Raw genomic sequence first — 18,044 nt, 5'->3', positions numbered from 1 at the left:
CCATATGGAGACAGATCGTGTAGTGGCTTTTACACTACATACGTTATTTCATGAGTTTCAGACCATTCAGAATCCACTTTGTTCATGGCAGTATGAACTAGTGATCTAATTGCTTCTCAATGCCTAGTAAGGGTGACTTCATTCCATAGTGGAATCTCAATACTTACTACAGCTCATTGAACTGTAAAGAAGTGATCAGAAAAGATTTAAAGCTGAACTTGCTCTTTGATAAATTTGTACCAGAATTTCCACATTAGTACTGAACAATTTGGATGAATCTTCAATCAGAGCCTTTAAACACAATATGCAAATAAGATGCCACCAAAAATGCTATTGTCAGTTTTCCTCCACTTTACAAATTCCCAATGCAGAAATACTGCTAAAAATTTTTTACATACTGTATTCAGTCACTGCCCTCTAGAACCTGGGTGTGACTGAGTCAGGGATAAAAAGTAATTTCTCATGTGACAAGCTTCTAGCCACAACTATTGTGACTGTATATGACAGGTGATCTTTATTATAAGTTCTTAGAAATCAACTTCCACCAATTTAACATTCTACTAAAGAGAAATTGCATCAATTACCACAGCGCTGGTTACATAACATCCCAATCAAACAGGAAAATGTAGCACTCACAAAACAATTCAAGCAATTGTTTCAACAGGGTACACTAACTGAGCAATCACTTAGCAGTTTCAGTGTTTCCTACCAACAGGCTCCAACCATCCTATCCATTTCAGGTCACTTACTTGGCCCCACTGTCACCTCAGTCGAGTGTTTATTGATAATTTTAATTTTGTTGCTGAATCCATTTTCATCCACGATCTTCTGTGCAATATCAGCCATTGGCTTAAAAACCTGCAAGAATAATAAGAGGAAGATCAAGCATGAGCCACAATGTCTCTTCTAGTCAGATTTTTTTCAATATTTTTGAACAAACAACTAAACTTGAGAGGAGGTGAAATTACAACTCTATCACAATGAATCCGCCAATAAATCAAGCCACGCTATTCCAAAAACCACCACAAGTGTATAAACCACCCAATTCAACCACCAAGATAATCAATTTGACTGCAATTCATGACAAAATTCATTCATACCAGGTTTCATTATTAACAGAAAAACATCGCTATAAACTTTAAGCAAGCTTTTTTTTTGATAATGGAAGAGAAATAAAAATTACTGCTATTCAAGTTAACCCACACTCAATTATAACCACAAACACACATTCATTCATGAGCGAGAGGAGGATGATCACCTTACTATGTTGTATTATACATCGCCTAATAGTCAGAGAGAAATTGAGAAACCAATTTGTAAAGAGATCTCCGTTATTTATAAAAATAATAGGGTTGTTATGGTGGGGGATTTTAATTTTCCAAACATTGGCAGTTCCAGTCTTAGTGTTAAGGGTTTAGATGGAGAAGAATTTGTTAAGTGTGTAAAAGAAAATTTTCTGATTCAATATGGATGTACCTACGAGAGAAGGTGCAAAACTAGTCACTCTTGGGAAATAAGGCAGGGCAAGTGACTGAGGTCAGTGGGGGAGCACTTTGGGGCCAACGACCATAATTCTATTAGTTTTAAAATAGTGATGGAAAAGGATAGACCAGTTCTAAAAGTTGAAGTTCTAAATTGGAGGAAGGCTAATTTTGACAGTATCAGGCAACAACTTTCAAATGCTGATTGGGGAAGATGTTCGCAGATAAAGGGACAGCTGGCAAATGCAAAGTCTTCAGAAATGAGATAACGAGAGTCCAAAGACAGTATATTCCTGTTAGGGTGAAAGGGAAGGCTGGTAGGTATAGGGAATGCTGGATGATGAAAGAAATTGAGGGTTTGGTTAAGAAGGAAGGATATGTCAGATATAGACAGGATAGATCAAATGAATCCTTAGAAGAGAATAAAGACAGTAGGAGTATACTTAAGAGGGAAATAAGGAGGGGAAAAAAGGGGACATGAGATAGCTTTGGCAAATAGAGTTAAGGAGAACCCAAAGGGATTTACAAATACATTAAGGACAAAAGGGTAACTAGGGAGAGATAGGGCCTCTCAAAGATCAGCAAGGCGGCCTTTGTGTGGAGCCACAGGAGATGGGGGAAATACTAAACGCGTAATTTGCATCAGTGTTTACTGTGGAAAAGGACATGGAAGATATAGAATGTAGGAAAATAGATGGTGACACCTTTAAAAACATCCATATTATAGAGGAGGACGTGCTGGATGTCTTGAAACGCATAAAAGTGGATAAATCCCCAAGACCTGATCCAGTGATTGCTAGGCCCTTTGCTGAGATATGTGTATCCTCGATAGTCATAGGTGAGGTGCCGGAAGACTGGAGGTTGGCTAACATGGTGCCACTGTTTACGAAGGGTGGTAAGAACAAGCCAGGGAACTATAGACCAGTGAGCCTGACGGTAGTGGGCAAGCTGCTGGGAGGGAATCCTGAGGGACATGTACATGTATTTGGAAAGGCAAGGACTGATTAGGGATAGTCAACATGGCTTTGTGCATGGGAAATCATGTCTCACAAACTTGATTGAGTTTTTTGAAGTAGTAACAAAGAGGATTTATATGGGCAGAGCAGTGGACAATATCTATATGGACTTCAGTAAGGCATTCGACAAGGTTCCCCATGGGAGACTGGTTAGCAAGGTTAGATCTCATGGAATACAGGGAGAACTTGTCAATTAGATACAGAACTGGCTTGAAGGAAGAGGACAGAGGGTTGAGGTGGAAGGTTGTTTTTCCAGACTGGAGGCCTGTGACCAGTGGAGTGCCACAAGGATCGGTGCTGGGTCCTCTACTTTTCATCATTTACATAAATGATTTGGATGTAAGCATATGAGGCATAGTTGGTAAGTTTGCAGATGACACCAAAATTGGAGGTGTAGAGGTCAGCGAAGAAGGTTACCTCTAATTACAATGGAATCTTGATCAGATGGGCCAATGATATGAGAAGGGGCAGATGGAGTTTAATTTAGATAAATGTGAGGTGCTGCATTTTGGGAAAGCAAATCTTAGCAGGACTTATACACTTAACGGTAAGGTCCTGGGGAGTGTTACTGAATAAAGAGACCTTGAGGTGCAGGTTTATAGTTCCTTGAAAGTGAAGTTGCAAGTAGATAGGACAGTGAAGAAGGCATTCAGTATGCCTTCCTTTACTGGTCAGAGTATTGAGTACCGCAGGAGTTGGGAAGTTATGTTGCCGCTGTACAGGACATTGGTTAGGCCACTGTTGGAATATTGCGTGCAAATCTGGTCTCCTTCTTATCGGAAGCAAGTTGTGAAACTTGAAAACATTCAGAAAAGATTTGCAAGGATGTTGCAAGGGTTGGAGGTTTTGAGCTCTAGGGAAGAGGTTGAATAGGCTAGGGCTGTTTTCCCTGGAGCATCAGAGGCTGAGGGGTGACCTTGTAGAGGTTTATAAAATCATGAGGGGAATGGATACGATAAATAGACAAAGTTTCTTCCCTCAGATGGGGGAGTCCAGAACTAGAGGGCATAGATTTAGTGTGAGAGGGGAAAGATGTAAAAGGGACCTAAGGGGCAAATGTTTCACACAGAGGGTGGTACGTGTATGGAACGAGCTGCCAGAGGAAGTGGTGGAGGCTCGTATAATCGGAACATTTAAAAGGCATCTGGATAGATATATGAATAGGAAGGCTTTGGAGGGATATGGGCCGGGTGCTGGCAGGTGGGACTAGATTGGGTTGGAATGTCTGGTCAGCATGGACGAGTTGGACCGAAGGGTCTGTTTCTGTACTGTACATCTCTATGATTCTATGAGAGAGAGCGAACATAGAACAATACAGCACAGTACAGACCCTTCAGCCCTCGATGGTCTTTTATTGTACTTCTAAGATCAGACTATCCTACATACCCGTCATTTTACTATCATCCATGTGCCTATCCAAGAGTTGTTTAATGTCTGTAATGTATCTGCATCTACACAGGGCGTGGTGGGTGCGTGGAATGCACTGCCAGCAGTGTTAGTGAAGAACCTGCTTCTGACATCTCCCCTAAACCTTCCTCCCATTACCTTAAAATTATGCCCTCTCGTGATAGACATTTCTGCCCTGGGAAAAAGTCTCTGGCTATCCACTCTTTCTATGCTTCTCAACATCTTTTACACCTCAATCAAGTCACTCCTTATCCTTCTCAGAGAATAAAAGCCTTAGCTCCTTCAACCTTTCTTCATAAGATATGCCCTTGAGTCCAGGTAGCATCCTGGCAAATCGCCTCGGCACCCTCTCTAAAGCTTCCACATCTTTCCTAGAATGAGGCGACCAGAACTGAACACAATATTCCAAGTGTGGTCTAACCAGCGCACTATAGAGCTGCAGCATAACCTCACGGCTCTTAAACTCAATATCCCTGCTGACGAATGCCAACACACTATACATTTTCTTAACAACCCTATCAATATGCATGGCAAGTTTGAGGGATCTATGGACGTGGACCCCAATATCTCTCTGTTCTTCCACACTGCCAAGAATTCTGCCTTTAACCCTGTATTCTGCTTTCAAATTCAACCTCACACTTTTCCAGGGTGAACTCCATCTGCCACTAACCAGCCCAGTTCTGCATCCTATCAATGTCCCATTGCAACCTACAACAGAACTCCATACTATCCACAACTCCATCAACCTTTATGTAATCGGCAAACTTACTAACCCACTTCCTCATCCAAGTCATTTGTAAAAATTACAAAGAGCAGAGGTCCTAGAACCGATACCTGGGGAACACCACTGGTCACCAAGCTCCAGGCTGAATATATTCCATCTACCACCACCCTCTGTCTTTTATGAGCCAGCCAATTCTGTATCTAAACAACTAGATTTCTCTGTATCACATGCCTCCTTACTTTCTGAATAAGTGTACCATGGAGAACGTTATCAAACGCCTTGCTGAAATCCATGTACACCACACTCTCTGCTCTCCCCTTCATCAATGTGTTTTATCACATCATCAAAGAATTCAATAAGGTTTGAGAGGCATGGTCTGCCCCTCACAAAAGACAGACAGTTTGATACATTACAAGCAGAAAAATACAGACATAGAAACAATTTCTGTAGATCAAAAGTCCAGACAATAATGTGAATAATTATTTCTCAGTTCTTTTGACTTTAGCAATAATGATTAAAAGTAATCTGCAGAGCATTAGGCACTCTTCAATTTAACAACTGACCATGTAGGCCAAAGTCAAATTTGATATTACATTTTCTTTCATTTTAGTCTTTAAGATTTCTGTCTTTTCATTCTTGCAGAGAAAGGAGAAAGAGAGATGTTTTCTTTTTGACAGCTCTGAACATCTCAGACTGCAATGTACTTATAAATCTGCAACGAATTGCAGCTAGACCAATCCAAGGGCAGTGATCCGGAAGATTTTCCTTAACTTAAAAGCTCCTGATGCCACTGTATCACAACGCAACAACTTCACTTCTCCAAAAGCACAGTCTTGTGCAGCTAAAAACTGATATCACCACAATTCCACTTTATGTTTAAGCTGCAAAATTTTAAATTACATAGCAGAGACAACTTCCCTAGTTTATAGTCCAAATGGAAAACATGTATTTGACCTAGTAAGGCATTAAGGAACCCAACTAAAATTGATATCGGTGGGAATTGATAGCTAAATCTCCACAAATTGGAATCATTAGTAGCACAATGGATTACGATTCTGAATGCTGCAGGCCAATCGTCTTACGCCTGCGACATCAGTGGAAGAGTTCCTCAGTGTAGAGCTGAAAAATGTGTTGCTGGAAAAGCACAGCAGGTCAGGCAGCACCCAAGGAGCAGGAGAATCGACATTTCGGGCATAAGCCCTTCTTCAGGAATGTCGATTCTCCTGCTCCTTGGGTGCTGCCTGACCTGTTGTGCTTTTCCAGCAACACATTTTTCAGCTCTGATCTCCAGCATCTGCAGTCCTCACTTTCTCCTCAGTGTAGAGTCCTGGGTTCAATCATCCTCAGCTGCCTCATTTGTGAAGATATATCTTTTTGTTTCCCTGAAGAGCTGTGGGAATAGTTAAGGCGGAGATAGATAGATTCTTGATCAATATGAGAATCAAGAGTTATGGGGAAAGGGCAGGAAAGTTAACACAGGGACTGTCAGATCAGCCATAATCCAACTGAATGGCTGAGCAGGTTCAAGGGGCTGAACAGTCTACTCCTGTTTCTATTTTTTGTGGCGTTATCTGCATCATGTGGACTGTAGTGATTCAAAGCAGTGGCGCACTTTCAACTTCTCAAAGGCAATTACAGTTGGACAGGGTGAATCATATTTTCTCATGATTAATTACAACAAGTTATCAGGTGTTTGAGACAGATGGAGTGTTCAGAATCAATCCATAAAATGTTATAAAAATATGTTCATCACATGCAACTAACAGACCATTTCCACATTAGGAAAATTCTGATATCAGCTTTTCTGGAGTCAATGACTCTTTTTGCACTTTGTAGCACAGTTTATAAAGCAATCAAATTGTTGCAGCAGCACCTCGTCTTCAAAACCATTTGACTTAGTTTATAGAATCAACAAGACTGAAATCATTTTACTGGAAGCTTATAAACTGAAATACAACAATACAAAGTGAAAATCTGAGGTTTAATACACCCTTGTACCCCTATGAAATCTCACCTCTACTGCATAACAATAATCAGCACCAGCTCTTACTGCCATCATAGACAGCAGGCCTGTACCAGTTCCAATGTCCAGGACAATTGCCCTCTGGCCACGCTCTTTCACCCTGCAGACCGCAGCCTGGATTCCACTGTCATACTTTTCATTCTGCAAGCATCATTTCACAGGGTTATCATCTGTTTCTATTGACAAGACAACTGAAGTTTGCAATAAGAGCTCAAAACAATTTACATTCTAATCATTTTACTAAATGTATCAGAAACTTGAATATTAATTAAAAGATCTATGCAAGAAAATAATTATTTTTGAAGTAAGGATGGAAAGAGGGTGATGTAAGGGTGTTGAATCTATGGAACTCACTGACATAAAAGCTTTGGAGGCCAAGTTCTTGAGTGTATTTAAGACAGGGATAAAAGGTTCTCAATTAGTAAAGAAATCAAAGGTTACGAGGAGAAGGCAAGAGAATAGGTTTGAGAAACATATCAGCCATGATGAAATGGCAGAGCAGAGTAGATGGATGAGTGGCCTAATTCTGCTTCTATGTCTTATGGTCTTTTGGGATGTTAAAAGTTTCATATACATACAAGATATGAAGAGGTACTTGAAATTGAAGGGGCTTAAAGAACTCATAACAATGACATCCATAAAGGTACACGTCAATATCTTAGCTATTTAATTGAATCTGAGAAGCTTGAGATTTCTCTTCTCGAAGTTGAAGTGCAACAGGTGCAGCTGGTAAAGGATATCACAGTGGTTGCAGATGAGCTAATGGATATATGCAAGTAGTACAAGACATGTCACACCATGACAGATCTCCTAGCAATAGTGTGGTTCTGACACAATGATTCCCCAATCAGTTCAAATAATAACAAGTATTCTACATTTCATTCTTATGAAAAATGTTCGTAATTTCACAAAACTATATCTCTGAGGTACTCACAGGGAACAGATGGCAAGTCAGGTCTCCAGCAACATTATTCTGAAAGATGCCACTGAGAGATATAAGGCTGATTACAAAAAGCATTTGTTTTTAAATATGGATGCAGACTGCTGAATAGAGATCTTCAGTACTGTTCTCTTTGTGTGGTTCAGATGAGCTTAAGCTGCGGCAAATAGCACACAGCCTGAACAAGGTTTAAAATTTAAACTCAATTCTTAATCTGTGCTACATCCATTTATACACATTTATTGGTTTCATGTAATACTTCATTTTATGTCAAATGCTTACCCTGTCTTTATCATGCAGCATATCTGCATAAGATGACCTGATTGAAAGATAAAGAAAAATGGGTCAATTAACTCTGACAAGTGTAACATTCAATTGATAAACTAGCTCAGAGCAATTTGCTAGTTGTGATCTAACTGAAAAGTTCAGCTGACATGCAGATTAATAGATGTCTGGGAATCCATACAGGTTCTAAGTTAATTTATGAGTAAAAAGTGAGGTCTGCAGATGCTGGAGATCAGAGTCGAAAATGTGTTGCTGGTTAAAGCACAGCAGGTCAGGCAGCATCCAAGGAACAGGAAATTCGACGTTTTGGGCCTCCTGATGAAGGGCTCTGGCCCGAAACATCGAATTTCCTGTTCCTTGGATGCTGCCTGACCTGCTGTGCTTTAACCAGCAACACATTTTCGGCTCTAAGTTAATTTACTCAATCACAAAGTTTTTATTTAGAATAATGGATGTCTAGCAATGAGGTAGAGACTATGATCTCATGAGTAAACTTTGCCTGATGTTCAAACATCAAGTTGCTTGTATTTATTTCCATGAACTGATCTAGATGCCAACCATCAAGCATTGACACTATTGAAACGCCAAGGGATAAAATGGAAAATTTGCAACTTCCAATTTGTGATATTGCTATTTATTCCATAAACAGTGTTAATTTCCTTATGCATTACCGAGGAACTCACTTTCTATTCCTGCAAGCATTACAGGCTCCCGTCAACTTTGCCTCACACTCTCCAATTTACTATCAGTGACTAGATTAATCTCCAGCAGTACTATGACTAAAATTAGCATTGAACATTAAAAAAACACAAAGCAGCAAATTATCACAATCCATAGCGATGAAACAGTAACTACCTAATTCTAGTCAATGCAAAGTAGCTATGGTTTCCTCACAAGGAAAGAAAGTACTGGCTGGTTTATTACATGTCACTCACTCTCAAAGACTATTCAGCTTGCAATTCTTGAGAAGATTTGTAGCTCAGATTGAGGTTCAGGCTGTAAGTTTGCTTGGTGAGCTGGAAGATTTGTTTTCAGACATTTCGTTATCATGCTAGGTAACATCATCAATGAAAATGTGTTGCTGGTTAAAGCACAGCAGGTCAGGCAGCATCCAATGAATAGGAAATTCGACGTTTCGGGCATAAGCCCTTCATCTCATTCCTGATGAAGGGCTTATGCCCGAAACGTCGAATTTCCTATTCCTTGGATGCTGCCTAACCTGCTGTGCTTTAACCAGCAACACATTTTCAGCTGTGATCTCCAGCATCTGCAGACCTCATTTTTTACCCCAACATCATCAATGAACCTCCGGTGAAGCGCTGGTGTTATATCCCACTTTCTATTTATGCGATAAATAAATACAGAACAATCTCGATTATCTGAACGAGACAGGCATGGAGTATTTTGTTTGGATAAGTGACCAGGGTTCCCGTGGCAGGGGCAACAGCAGGAACCTTGAGATTTTTTCAGATAATCCAAAATTCAGACAATTGATGTTTGAATAACTGAGGTTCTTCTGTAAAAAGCAGGTCATAACACCAGTGGTTCAGCAGAGGCTCACTGATGACCTTACCTAGTATGGTGACAAAACGTCTGAAAACAAACCTTCCAGCTTAGGGAGCTAATTTACAAAAAACAAGCTACACACCAGCATGCGCCAGGGTTGAAACTAGGGAACCAAAATACTTCTCCAATCCACCCAAGCATTGAATTATCGTAGAAATGTAAGGGTGGTGCAACCTACATTTTGGAGCAATAGAATTAAACCTAGCCACCTTACATGTTGTGAAAACAAAGTACGCACGGTAATTTTGAATCATTTCAGAATAGTTACAGCTTTAAAATAGGATAAGTTATGTGTGGAGCATGCAGAATGAGGTCACAGGCAATTTACCACCAGGACAGTGACGTTTGCTGCCCGTGATGGGGAGGAGAGGGCATTAACTGTACACTGTTTAAAAATGTGCTGCTGAAAAAGCGCAGCAGGTCAGGCAGCATCAAAGGAGCAGGAGAATCGACATTTCAGGCATAAGCCCTTCTTCGGGAAAGAACTGTACGCTGTCTAGATTGGGGTGGTATTGGAAAAGCACAGCAGGTCAGGCAGCGTCCGAGGAGCATGAAAATCCACGTTTTGGGCAAAAGCCCTTCATAAGGAGGGTCTATTGATGAGCCCTTCCTGATGAAGGGCTTTTGCCCGAAACGTGGATTTTTTTTTCCCCCTGCTCCTCGGATGCTGCCTGACCTGCTGTGCTTCTCTCAGTCTAATCTAGAGGCTGGTTTCCAGCATCTGCAGTCCTCACATTTGTACAGTGTGAGTGGACAGCTGCAGCACGCTGCCCTGACCCATACACCGACCGTCAATGCTGAGCCACACACTGACAGACAGCGCCTTATATCTCACACGCGGGGTCCTGCTACCGTCTTACACAGACAGTGACAGTGCCCCGCCACGGGCGCTCTGCACAAGGCAGACAAATGCTAAACTGAAGCAAGTGGAGGGCGGTGTGAGAGCCCGGGCGGCCTGGGCCCGGTCTCCATGGCAGCGGCCTGGCGGTACCCGAGCCCCGTGGGTCAAACCCCGGGGGCGGCTCCGTACCGGGCGATCTCCTGGTGATAGTCATAGTCCTCGTCTTCCTCCTCCCACTCGATTGCGCCGGTCGTGGGGTTCGCCCGCCCGCAGAAGGTCTTCATGGCGCCGAGAGGAGAGGGTCACCGCGGCCCAGGGAGGACTCCAGCACAGCGCCCGGCCCACAGCGGCGCCGCCATCTTACCCTCACCAGAGCCGGGCTCAGGGCGCAGGCGCGGGGAGGGGCACGGTGTCCAACTGACAGACACCCTCTCCCACTCCCCTCAGGACAGTGACACCCTCCCCCACTCCCCTCAGGACAGTGACACCCTCACACCCTCTCCCACTCCCCTCAGGACAGTGACACCCTCACACCCTCCCCCACTCCCCTCAGGACAGTGACACCCTCCCCCACTCCCCTCAGGACAGTGACACCCTCACACCCTCCCCCACTCCCCTCAGGACAGTGACACCCTCCCCCACTCCCCTCAAGACAGTGACACCCTCACACCCTCCCCCACTCCCCTCAGGACAGTGACACCCTCACACCCTCCCCTCAGTACAGAGACACTCTCCCCTCAGGACAGTGACACCCTCCCCCACTCCCCTCAGGACAGTGACACCCTCACACCCTCCCCTCAGTACAGAGACACTCTCCCCTCAGGACAGTGACACCCTCCCCCACTCCCCTCAGGACTGTGACACCCTCCCCCACTCCCCTCAGGACAGTGACACCCTCACACCCTCCCCTCAGGACAGTGACACCCTCCCCCACTCCCCTCAGGACAGTGACACCCTCCCCCACTCCCCTCAGGACAGTGACACCCTCACACCCTCCCCTCAGGACAGAGACACTCTCCCCTCAGGACAGTGATACCCTCCCCCCCTCAGGACAGTGACACCCTCACACCCTCCCCTCAGGACAGTGACACCCTCACACCCTCCCCTCAGGACAGTGACACCCTCACACCCTCCCCTCAGTACAGAGACACTCTCCCCTCAGTACAGTGACACCCTCCCCCCCTCAGCACAGTGATACCCTCCCCCCTCTCCCCTCAGGACAGTGACACCCTCCCCCACTCCCCTCAGGACAGTGACACCCTCACACCCTCCCCTCAGGACAGTGACACCCTCCCCCACTCCCCTCAGGACAGTGACACCCTCACACCCTCCCCTCAGGACAGTGACACCCTCCCCCACTCCCCTCAGTACAGTGACACCCTCCCCCCTCCCCTCAGTACAAAGACACCCTCCCCCACTCCCCTCAGTACAGAGACACCCTTCCCCCTCCCCTCAATACAAAGACACCCTCCCCCACTCCCCTCAGTACAGAGACACCCTTCCCCCTCCCCTCAATACAAAGACACCCTCCCCCACTCCCCTCAGTACAGAGACACCCTTCCCCCTCCCCTCAGTGCAGAGACACCCTCCCCCCTCCCCTCAGTACAGTGACACCCTCCCCCCTTCCCTCGTACAGTGCACCCTCCCCTCAGTACAGTGACACCCTCCCCCTCTCTCTCCTCAGTACAGTGACCCCCCCCCCCCCAGCACAGTGACCCCGGCAAACTACAAACATCCAACACCAGGTTATAGTCCAGCAGGTTTAATTGGAAGCACACTAACTTTCGGAGTGTCACTCCCTCATTAGGTGATAGTGGAGGACACAATTGTAAGGCACCGAATTTATAGCAAAAATTTACAGTGTGATGTAACGGAAATTATACATTGAAAAATACCTTGATTGTCTGTTGAGTTTTTCATCTATTGGAATACCATGATAGTTTCACTTCCTTCATGTGTAAATCACAAAACCTGTTTTTTAAAAGTTGCGTTCTCAAATTAACTGTAACAATTGGTGTTAGCTAGATAATATGTTGAAGGTGTTAGCCCCCTATGTTCTAAGTCTGTGCCATGATGTTTAGATTGATTCTGATCTAAAAAGTGAGATAAGAGTTTTACATGAATTCATGCAGTTTCTGAGCAAAGTACAATGTAACTCTGCAAGTACAAATTCACCCCATAAAATATATGCGTGCATGTGGGTCTTTGTGTCTGTGTCTGTCTGGGTTGGGGGTTGTGAGTGAGAGAGAGTGTATATGTGTGTGCAGTGAGTATAGAGTGTCTGAAGTCTGTGAGGGAGTGCGTGATAGTACACAGGCAGTGAGACCATGGCAGACTACAGGCAGAGAGCCTGTGCTGTCTACAGACATACAGACTGTGGTAGTACATAGGCAAGGAGACCATGATAGACTACAAACACTGACACTTTGGCAGTGTGCAGGCTGTGGGGTTGTGGCAGATTACAGGCAGAGAGGCTCTGACTGTCTGCAGACAGCAAGATCATGGCAGATTACAGGCAGAAAACTGTGGCACTCATTGGCCATGAGACCATGGTAGTGTACAGGCAAGGAGCTGGTATGTATTTGTCAGAATAATTGTCAAAAATACCAATTCAAGGAGCACAAAAATGCTTATGATGAGAGGAAAGTGCCGATTGGTTGGAAATTAGTCTGACTGGTAGAGGTGCTGTCATAAAAATGAACCAGTTAATAGTAATTAACAATTAACTGACAAGGTTTGTTTAAATTTTACACCAGGCAATTTAGAAATAACCCAGTGAATGGCTGTCACCCATATTGTTAAGTTGAAACAAGCGCATTTCATGTACATGTATGTCTGTCTGCAAAGCACAGAATGTATTTACATGTGTGTTTCCCCAATGCATTGCACTGTGTGCCTGACTAGCAATCTTTAACTTGATTGTCAACGCAATGGAAGACTGCGGCTGTGTACAAGCAGGGAGCAATGAGAGCATGTCTGTATATAGGTGGGGAGCAGTTAGACCTTGGCTATGTACAAGCAGGAAGCATTGAGACCCTGGCTGTGTATAGGCAGGGAACAGTGAGGTTGTGGCTGTATACAGGCAGGAGCAGCAAGACCGTGCCAGTGTACAGGCGGGGAACAGTAAGACCATTTCTGTATACAGGCAGGAAGCATTGAGACTATGGCTATCTTCAGGCAGGAAGCAGTGAGACCATGGCTGTGAACAGGCAGGGTGCAGTGAGATCATGGTTGTGTACAGGCTGGGAGCAGTGAGATTGTTGTTGTGTATAAGTAGGGAGCAGTGAGACTGTGGCTTTGTACAAATGGGAAGTAGCAAGGCTGTGGCAGTGTACAGGTGGGGAGCAGTGAGACCGTGGTTGTGTACAGGTGGGGAGCAGTGAGACCGTGGCTGTTTACAGGTGGGGAGCAGTGAGACCGTGGCTGTGTACAAGTGGAGAGCAGTGAGACCATGGCTGTGTACAAGTGGAGAGCAGTGAGACCATGGCAGTGTACAGGTGGGGAGCAGTGAGACCGTGGCAGTGTACAAGTGGAGAGCAGTGAGACCGTGGCTGTGTACAGGTGGGGAGCAGTGAGACCGTGGCTGTGTACAGGTAGGGAGCAGTGAGACCATGGCAGTGTACAGGTGGGGAGCAGTGAGACCGTGGCAGTGTACAAGTGGAGAGCAGTGAGACCGTGGCTGTGTACAAGTGGAGAGCAGCGAGACCGTGGCTGTGTACAGGTGGGGAGCAGTGAGACCGTGGCTGTGTACAGGTAGGGAGCAGTGAGACCGTGGCTGTGTACAGGTGGGGAGCAGTGAGACCGTGGCTGTGTACAGGTAGGGAGCAGTGAGACCGTGGCTGTGTACAGGTAGGGAGCAGTGAGACCGTGGCTGTGTACAAATGGGAAGTAGCAAGGCTGTGGCTGTGTACAGGTGGGGAGCAGTGAGACCGTGGCTGTGTACAGGTAGGGAGCAGTGAGACCGTGGCTGTGTACAGGTGGGGAGCAGTGAGACCATGGCAGTGTACAAGTGGAGAGCAGTGAGACCGTGGCTGTGTACAGGTAGGGAGCAGTGAGACCGTGGCTGTGTACAGGTGGGGAGCAGTGAGACCGTGGCTGTGTACAAATGGGAAGTAGCAAGGCTGTGGCTGTGTACAGGTGGGGAGCAGTGAGACCGTGGCTGTGTACAGGTAGGGAGCAGTGTGACCGTGGCAGTGTACAAGTGGAGAGCAGTGAGACTGTGGCTGTGTACAGGTGGGGAGCAGTGAGACCGTGGCTGTGTACAGGTGGGGAGCAGTGAGACCGTGGCTGTGTACAAGTGGAGAGCAGTGAGACCGTGGCTGTGTACAAGTGGGGAGCAGTGAGACCATGGCTGTGTACAGGTACGGAGCAGTGAGACCGTGGCTGTGTACAGGTGGGGAGCAGTGAGACCGTGGCTGTGTACAGGTGGGGAGCAGTGAGACCGTGGCTGTGTACAGGTGGGGAGCAGTGAGACCGTGGCTGTGTACAGGTGGGGAGCAGTGAGACCGTGGCTGTGTACAGGTGGGGAGCAGTGAGACCGTGGCTGTGTACAGGTGGGGAGCAGTGAGACCGTGGCTGTGTACAGGTGGGGAGCAGTGAGACCGTGGCAGTGTACAGGTGGGGAGCAGTGAGACCGTGGCTGTGTACAGGTGGGGAGCAGTGAGACCGTGGCTGTGTACAGGTACGGAGCAGTGAGACCGTGGCTGTGTACAGGTACGGAGCAGTGAGACCGTGGCTGTGTACAGGTGGGGAGCAGTGAGACCGTGGCTGTGTACAGGTAGGGAGCAGTGAGACCGTGGCTGTGTACAGGTAGGGAGCAGTGAGACCGTGGCTGTGTACAGGTAGGGAGCAGTGAGACCGTGGCAGTGTACAGGTGGGGAGCAGTGAGACCGTGGCAGTGTACAGGTGGGGAGCAGTGAGACCGTGGCTGTGTACAGGTGGGGAGCAGTGAGACCGTGGCAGTGTACAGGTGGGGAGCAGTGAGACCGTGGCTGTGTACAGGTGGGGAGCAGTGAGACCGTGGCTGTGTACAGGTGGGGAGCAGTGAGACCGTGGCTGTGTATAGGTGGGGAGCAGTGAGACCGTGGCAGTGTATAGGTGGGGAGCAGTGAGACCGTGGCTGTGTACAGGTAGGGAGCAGTGAGACCGTGGCTGTGTACAGGTGGGGAGCAGTGAGACCGTGGCTGTGTACAGGTAGGGAGCAGTGAGACCGTGGCAGTGTACAGGTGGGGAGCAGTGAGACCGTGGCTGTGTACAGGTAGGGAGCAGTGAGACCGTGGCAGTGTACAGGTGGGGAGCAGTGAGACCGTGGCAGTGTACAGGTGGGGAGCAGTGAGACCGTGGCTGTGTACAGGTGGGGAGCAGTGAGACCGTGGCAGTGTACAGGTGGGGAGCAGTGAGACCGTGGCTGTGTACAGGTGGGGAGCAGTGAGACCGTGGCTGTGTACAGGTGGGGAGCAGTGAGACCGTGGCTGTGTATAGGTGGGGAGCAGTGAGACCGTGGCAGTGTATAGGTGGGGAGCAGTGAGACCGTGGCTGTGTACAGGTAGGGAGCAGTGAGACCGTGGCTGTGTACAGGTGGGGAGCAGTGAGACCGTGGCTGTGTACAGGTAGGGAGCAGTGAGACCGTGGCAGTGTACAGGTGGGGAGCAGTGAGACCGTGGCAGTGTACAGGTAGGGAGCAGTGAGACCGTGGCTGTGTACAGGTGGGGAGCAGTGAGACCGTGGCTGTGTACAGGTGGGGAGCAGTGAGTCTGTGGCTGTGTACAGGTACGGAGCAGTGAGACCGTGGCTGTGTACAGGTAGGGAGCAGTGAGACCGTGGCTGTGTACAGGTAGGGAGCAGTGAGACCGTGGCTGTGTACAGGTGGGGAGCAGTGAGACCGTGGCAGTGTACAGGTAGGGAGCAGTGAGACCGTGGCTGTGTACAGATAGGGAGCAGTGAGACCGTGGCAGTGTACAGGTGGGGAGCAGTGAGACTGTGGCAGTGTACAGGTAGGGAGCAGTGAGACGGCAGTGTACAGGTGGGGAGCAGTGAGACCGTGACTGTGTACAGGTGGGGAGCAGTGAGACCGTGGCTGTGTACAGGTAGGGAGCAGTGAGACCGTGGCTGTGTACAGGTAGGGAGCAGTGCAGGGCCTACATTACTCTTTACTTCTTAGAAACATTTTCAACAATATGTTCAAATCAAGACTGACAAAAAGAAATCAACGTTGATTATGCCATTGCCCAAAACATCACTGTTTATATGAAAAGTATGATGAGTTCTGGTTGGGGAACAAAAAAGATAAAACTATGAATTATATGATAGTAGGACTGATGTTCATTTTGGTCAGTTTTCTTCATGTAATGAATCATAATGATTGAGCACTTTAATTATATATGTGTGCTCTGTTCATGAGAAAGTGTTTGGCCTACCTATTTGTCAGAATAGAGTAAACAGAATGTAAGAGGTATGCATCATCTTTAACATGACTGTATCAAACACAAATGACATGTTGCACTGGACCATAATTAACTGCATTATTTTTCATGATGGTGTACTTTAACATATAACATAAGGATAACTTGCTAGAACTAGTTGGCTTCTGGAAAATAAAGCACCTTATTTGTGTCTCTGAATTAAGATCTACAAATATTTTGTTAAGGATTTATTATACTTGTGTTCCCAGATAGTGTTTGTCAAAGTAGCTCCAATTTATCTCTCTTCATCATTTGTAACAAGTCTTTTCTCAGCTTGACGTGTTAAAATTTTTAACATTAATCTTTATTTCAACTAAAAGATAAAGATGCAAGTTTTACTCATCTTGAAAATTCTACATAATACTAACATGACCATGAGAAAAATCTTGGAACATATTGATCAATTACTGTTATGACTTCGCTTTCCCTTTGAATCTATTGACATTGGGAATTGAACCACTTGTCCAGTGGTACTTTTTTTTGAAATTCAGGGACATTTTAATCTTCCCAAAATTTCAGTCAGATTTCACAATCCCTGACACAAATGTAATTGTTTGTTCTTTGGAGAAAGCTTTTATTTTGTGCAATTAGTTTGTCCCAGAACTTGCAGCTCAGAACTCATGTGAAAGGACGACATCAACTTTCTGTTTAGTGATTTCACAATGTAAAATGGCTGTTTGCCTATTTCTGATTATTGTCATGACATAATGTAGTTGGATTTACTATGCTGGTTAGTTAGGGGATTAATCTTCCAATAATTGTGTTTGGGCAAATTACTTTTCTAATTTGAAATAGAATCTGAACTTAAAACATTAAGTTGCCTGCTCTCTCCACAGATACTGACTGAATTGCTCTATTTGGTTTTTGTTTTGAGTTGAGATTGCCATTACTTACATTGTTACCTAACTACCTAACTTACAGGTCAGAAAAAATGCAATGATAGATTTTCATCAAAATACTCCACCTTTGTATCATGCATCCAATTAAATGCAACATGCCGTAAAAATCTAGTTTTATGGTTTATATTAATATTTTGAGAAGTAGCATTTAGTGTGAGAAAGATTACATTCGTTGCAGTTGAGATAATTAAAATTCTGGACTTTAGAAATTGCAAGAACATCTCAATTAATGGCAGTTCAATGGTTGGTTCAGGGTTGAAAGTGAGAAAGGTTTCCCATTGCTCAGGCTACCTCTAAGCTTGTGATGGAGCCAAGAGACCTAAATATATCTCAATTTTAAAAAATGGAACTATTTATATAACTCCCAGATGAAAAGCTAAAAGCAGCTTCACAGGGGAGTT

At 45.5% G+C, this 18,044-nt stretch overlaps 1 protein-coding gene across 2 annotated transcripts in view; it reads right to left on the bottom strand.

Moving 5' to 3' along the window:
* prmt7 (protein arginine methyltransferase 7) overlaps positions 1-10,655 on the bottom strand; it is a 51,301-nt gene extending 40,646 nt beyond the window's left edge. The window contains exons 1-4 of one of the 2 annotated variants that reach the window (XM_060838217.1): positions 10,473-10,655; positions 7,874-7,910; positions 6,643-6,792; positions 750-858 (exon numbers count right to left, since the gene is read on the bottom strand). In XM_060838217.1, coding sequence (XP_060694200.1) covers positions 750-858; positions 6,643-6,792; positions 7,874-7,910; positions 10,473-10,567 — 391 coding nt within the window. In that variant the 5' untranslated portion in view covers positions 10,568-10,655. The remainder of the gene's footprint in view (positions 1-749; positions 859-6,642; positions 6,793-7,873; positions 7,911-10,472) is intronic. The other variant, XM_060838218.1, reaches the window with a different exon arrangement.
* Positions 10,656-18,044: the final 7,389 nt, after the last annotated feature.

The sequence above is a fragment of the Hemiscyllium ocellatum genome, chromosome 17 (assembly GCF_020745735.1).
Source record: "Hemiscyllium ocellatum isolate sHemOce1 chromosome 17, sHemOce1.pat.X.cur, whole genome shotgun sequence".
Classification (NCBI taxonomy): domain Eukaryota; kingdom Metazoa; phylum Chordata; class Chondrichthyes; order Orectolobiformes; family Hemiscylliidae; genus Hemiscyllium; species Hemiscyllium ocellatum.
The sequence above is the reverse complement of the archived record's forward strand: the minus strand, read 5'-3'. Positions and strand labels throughout refer to the sequence as shown.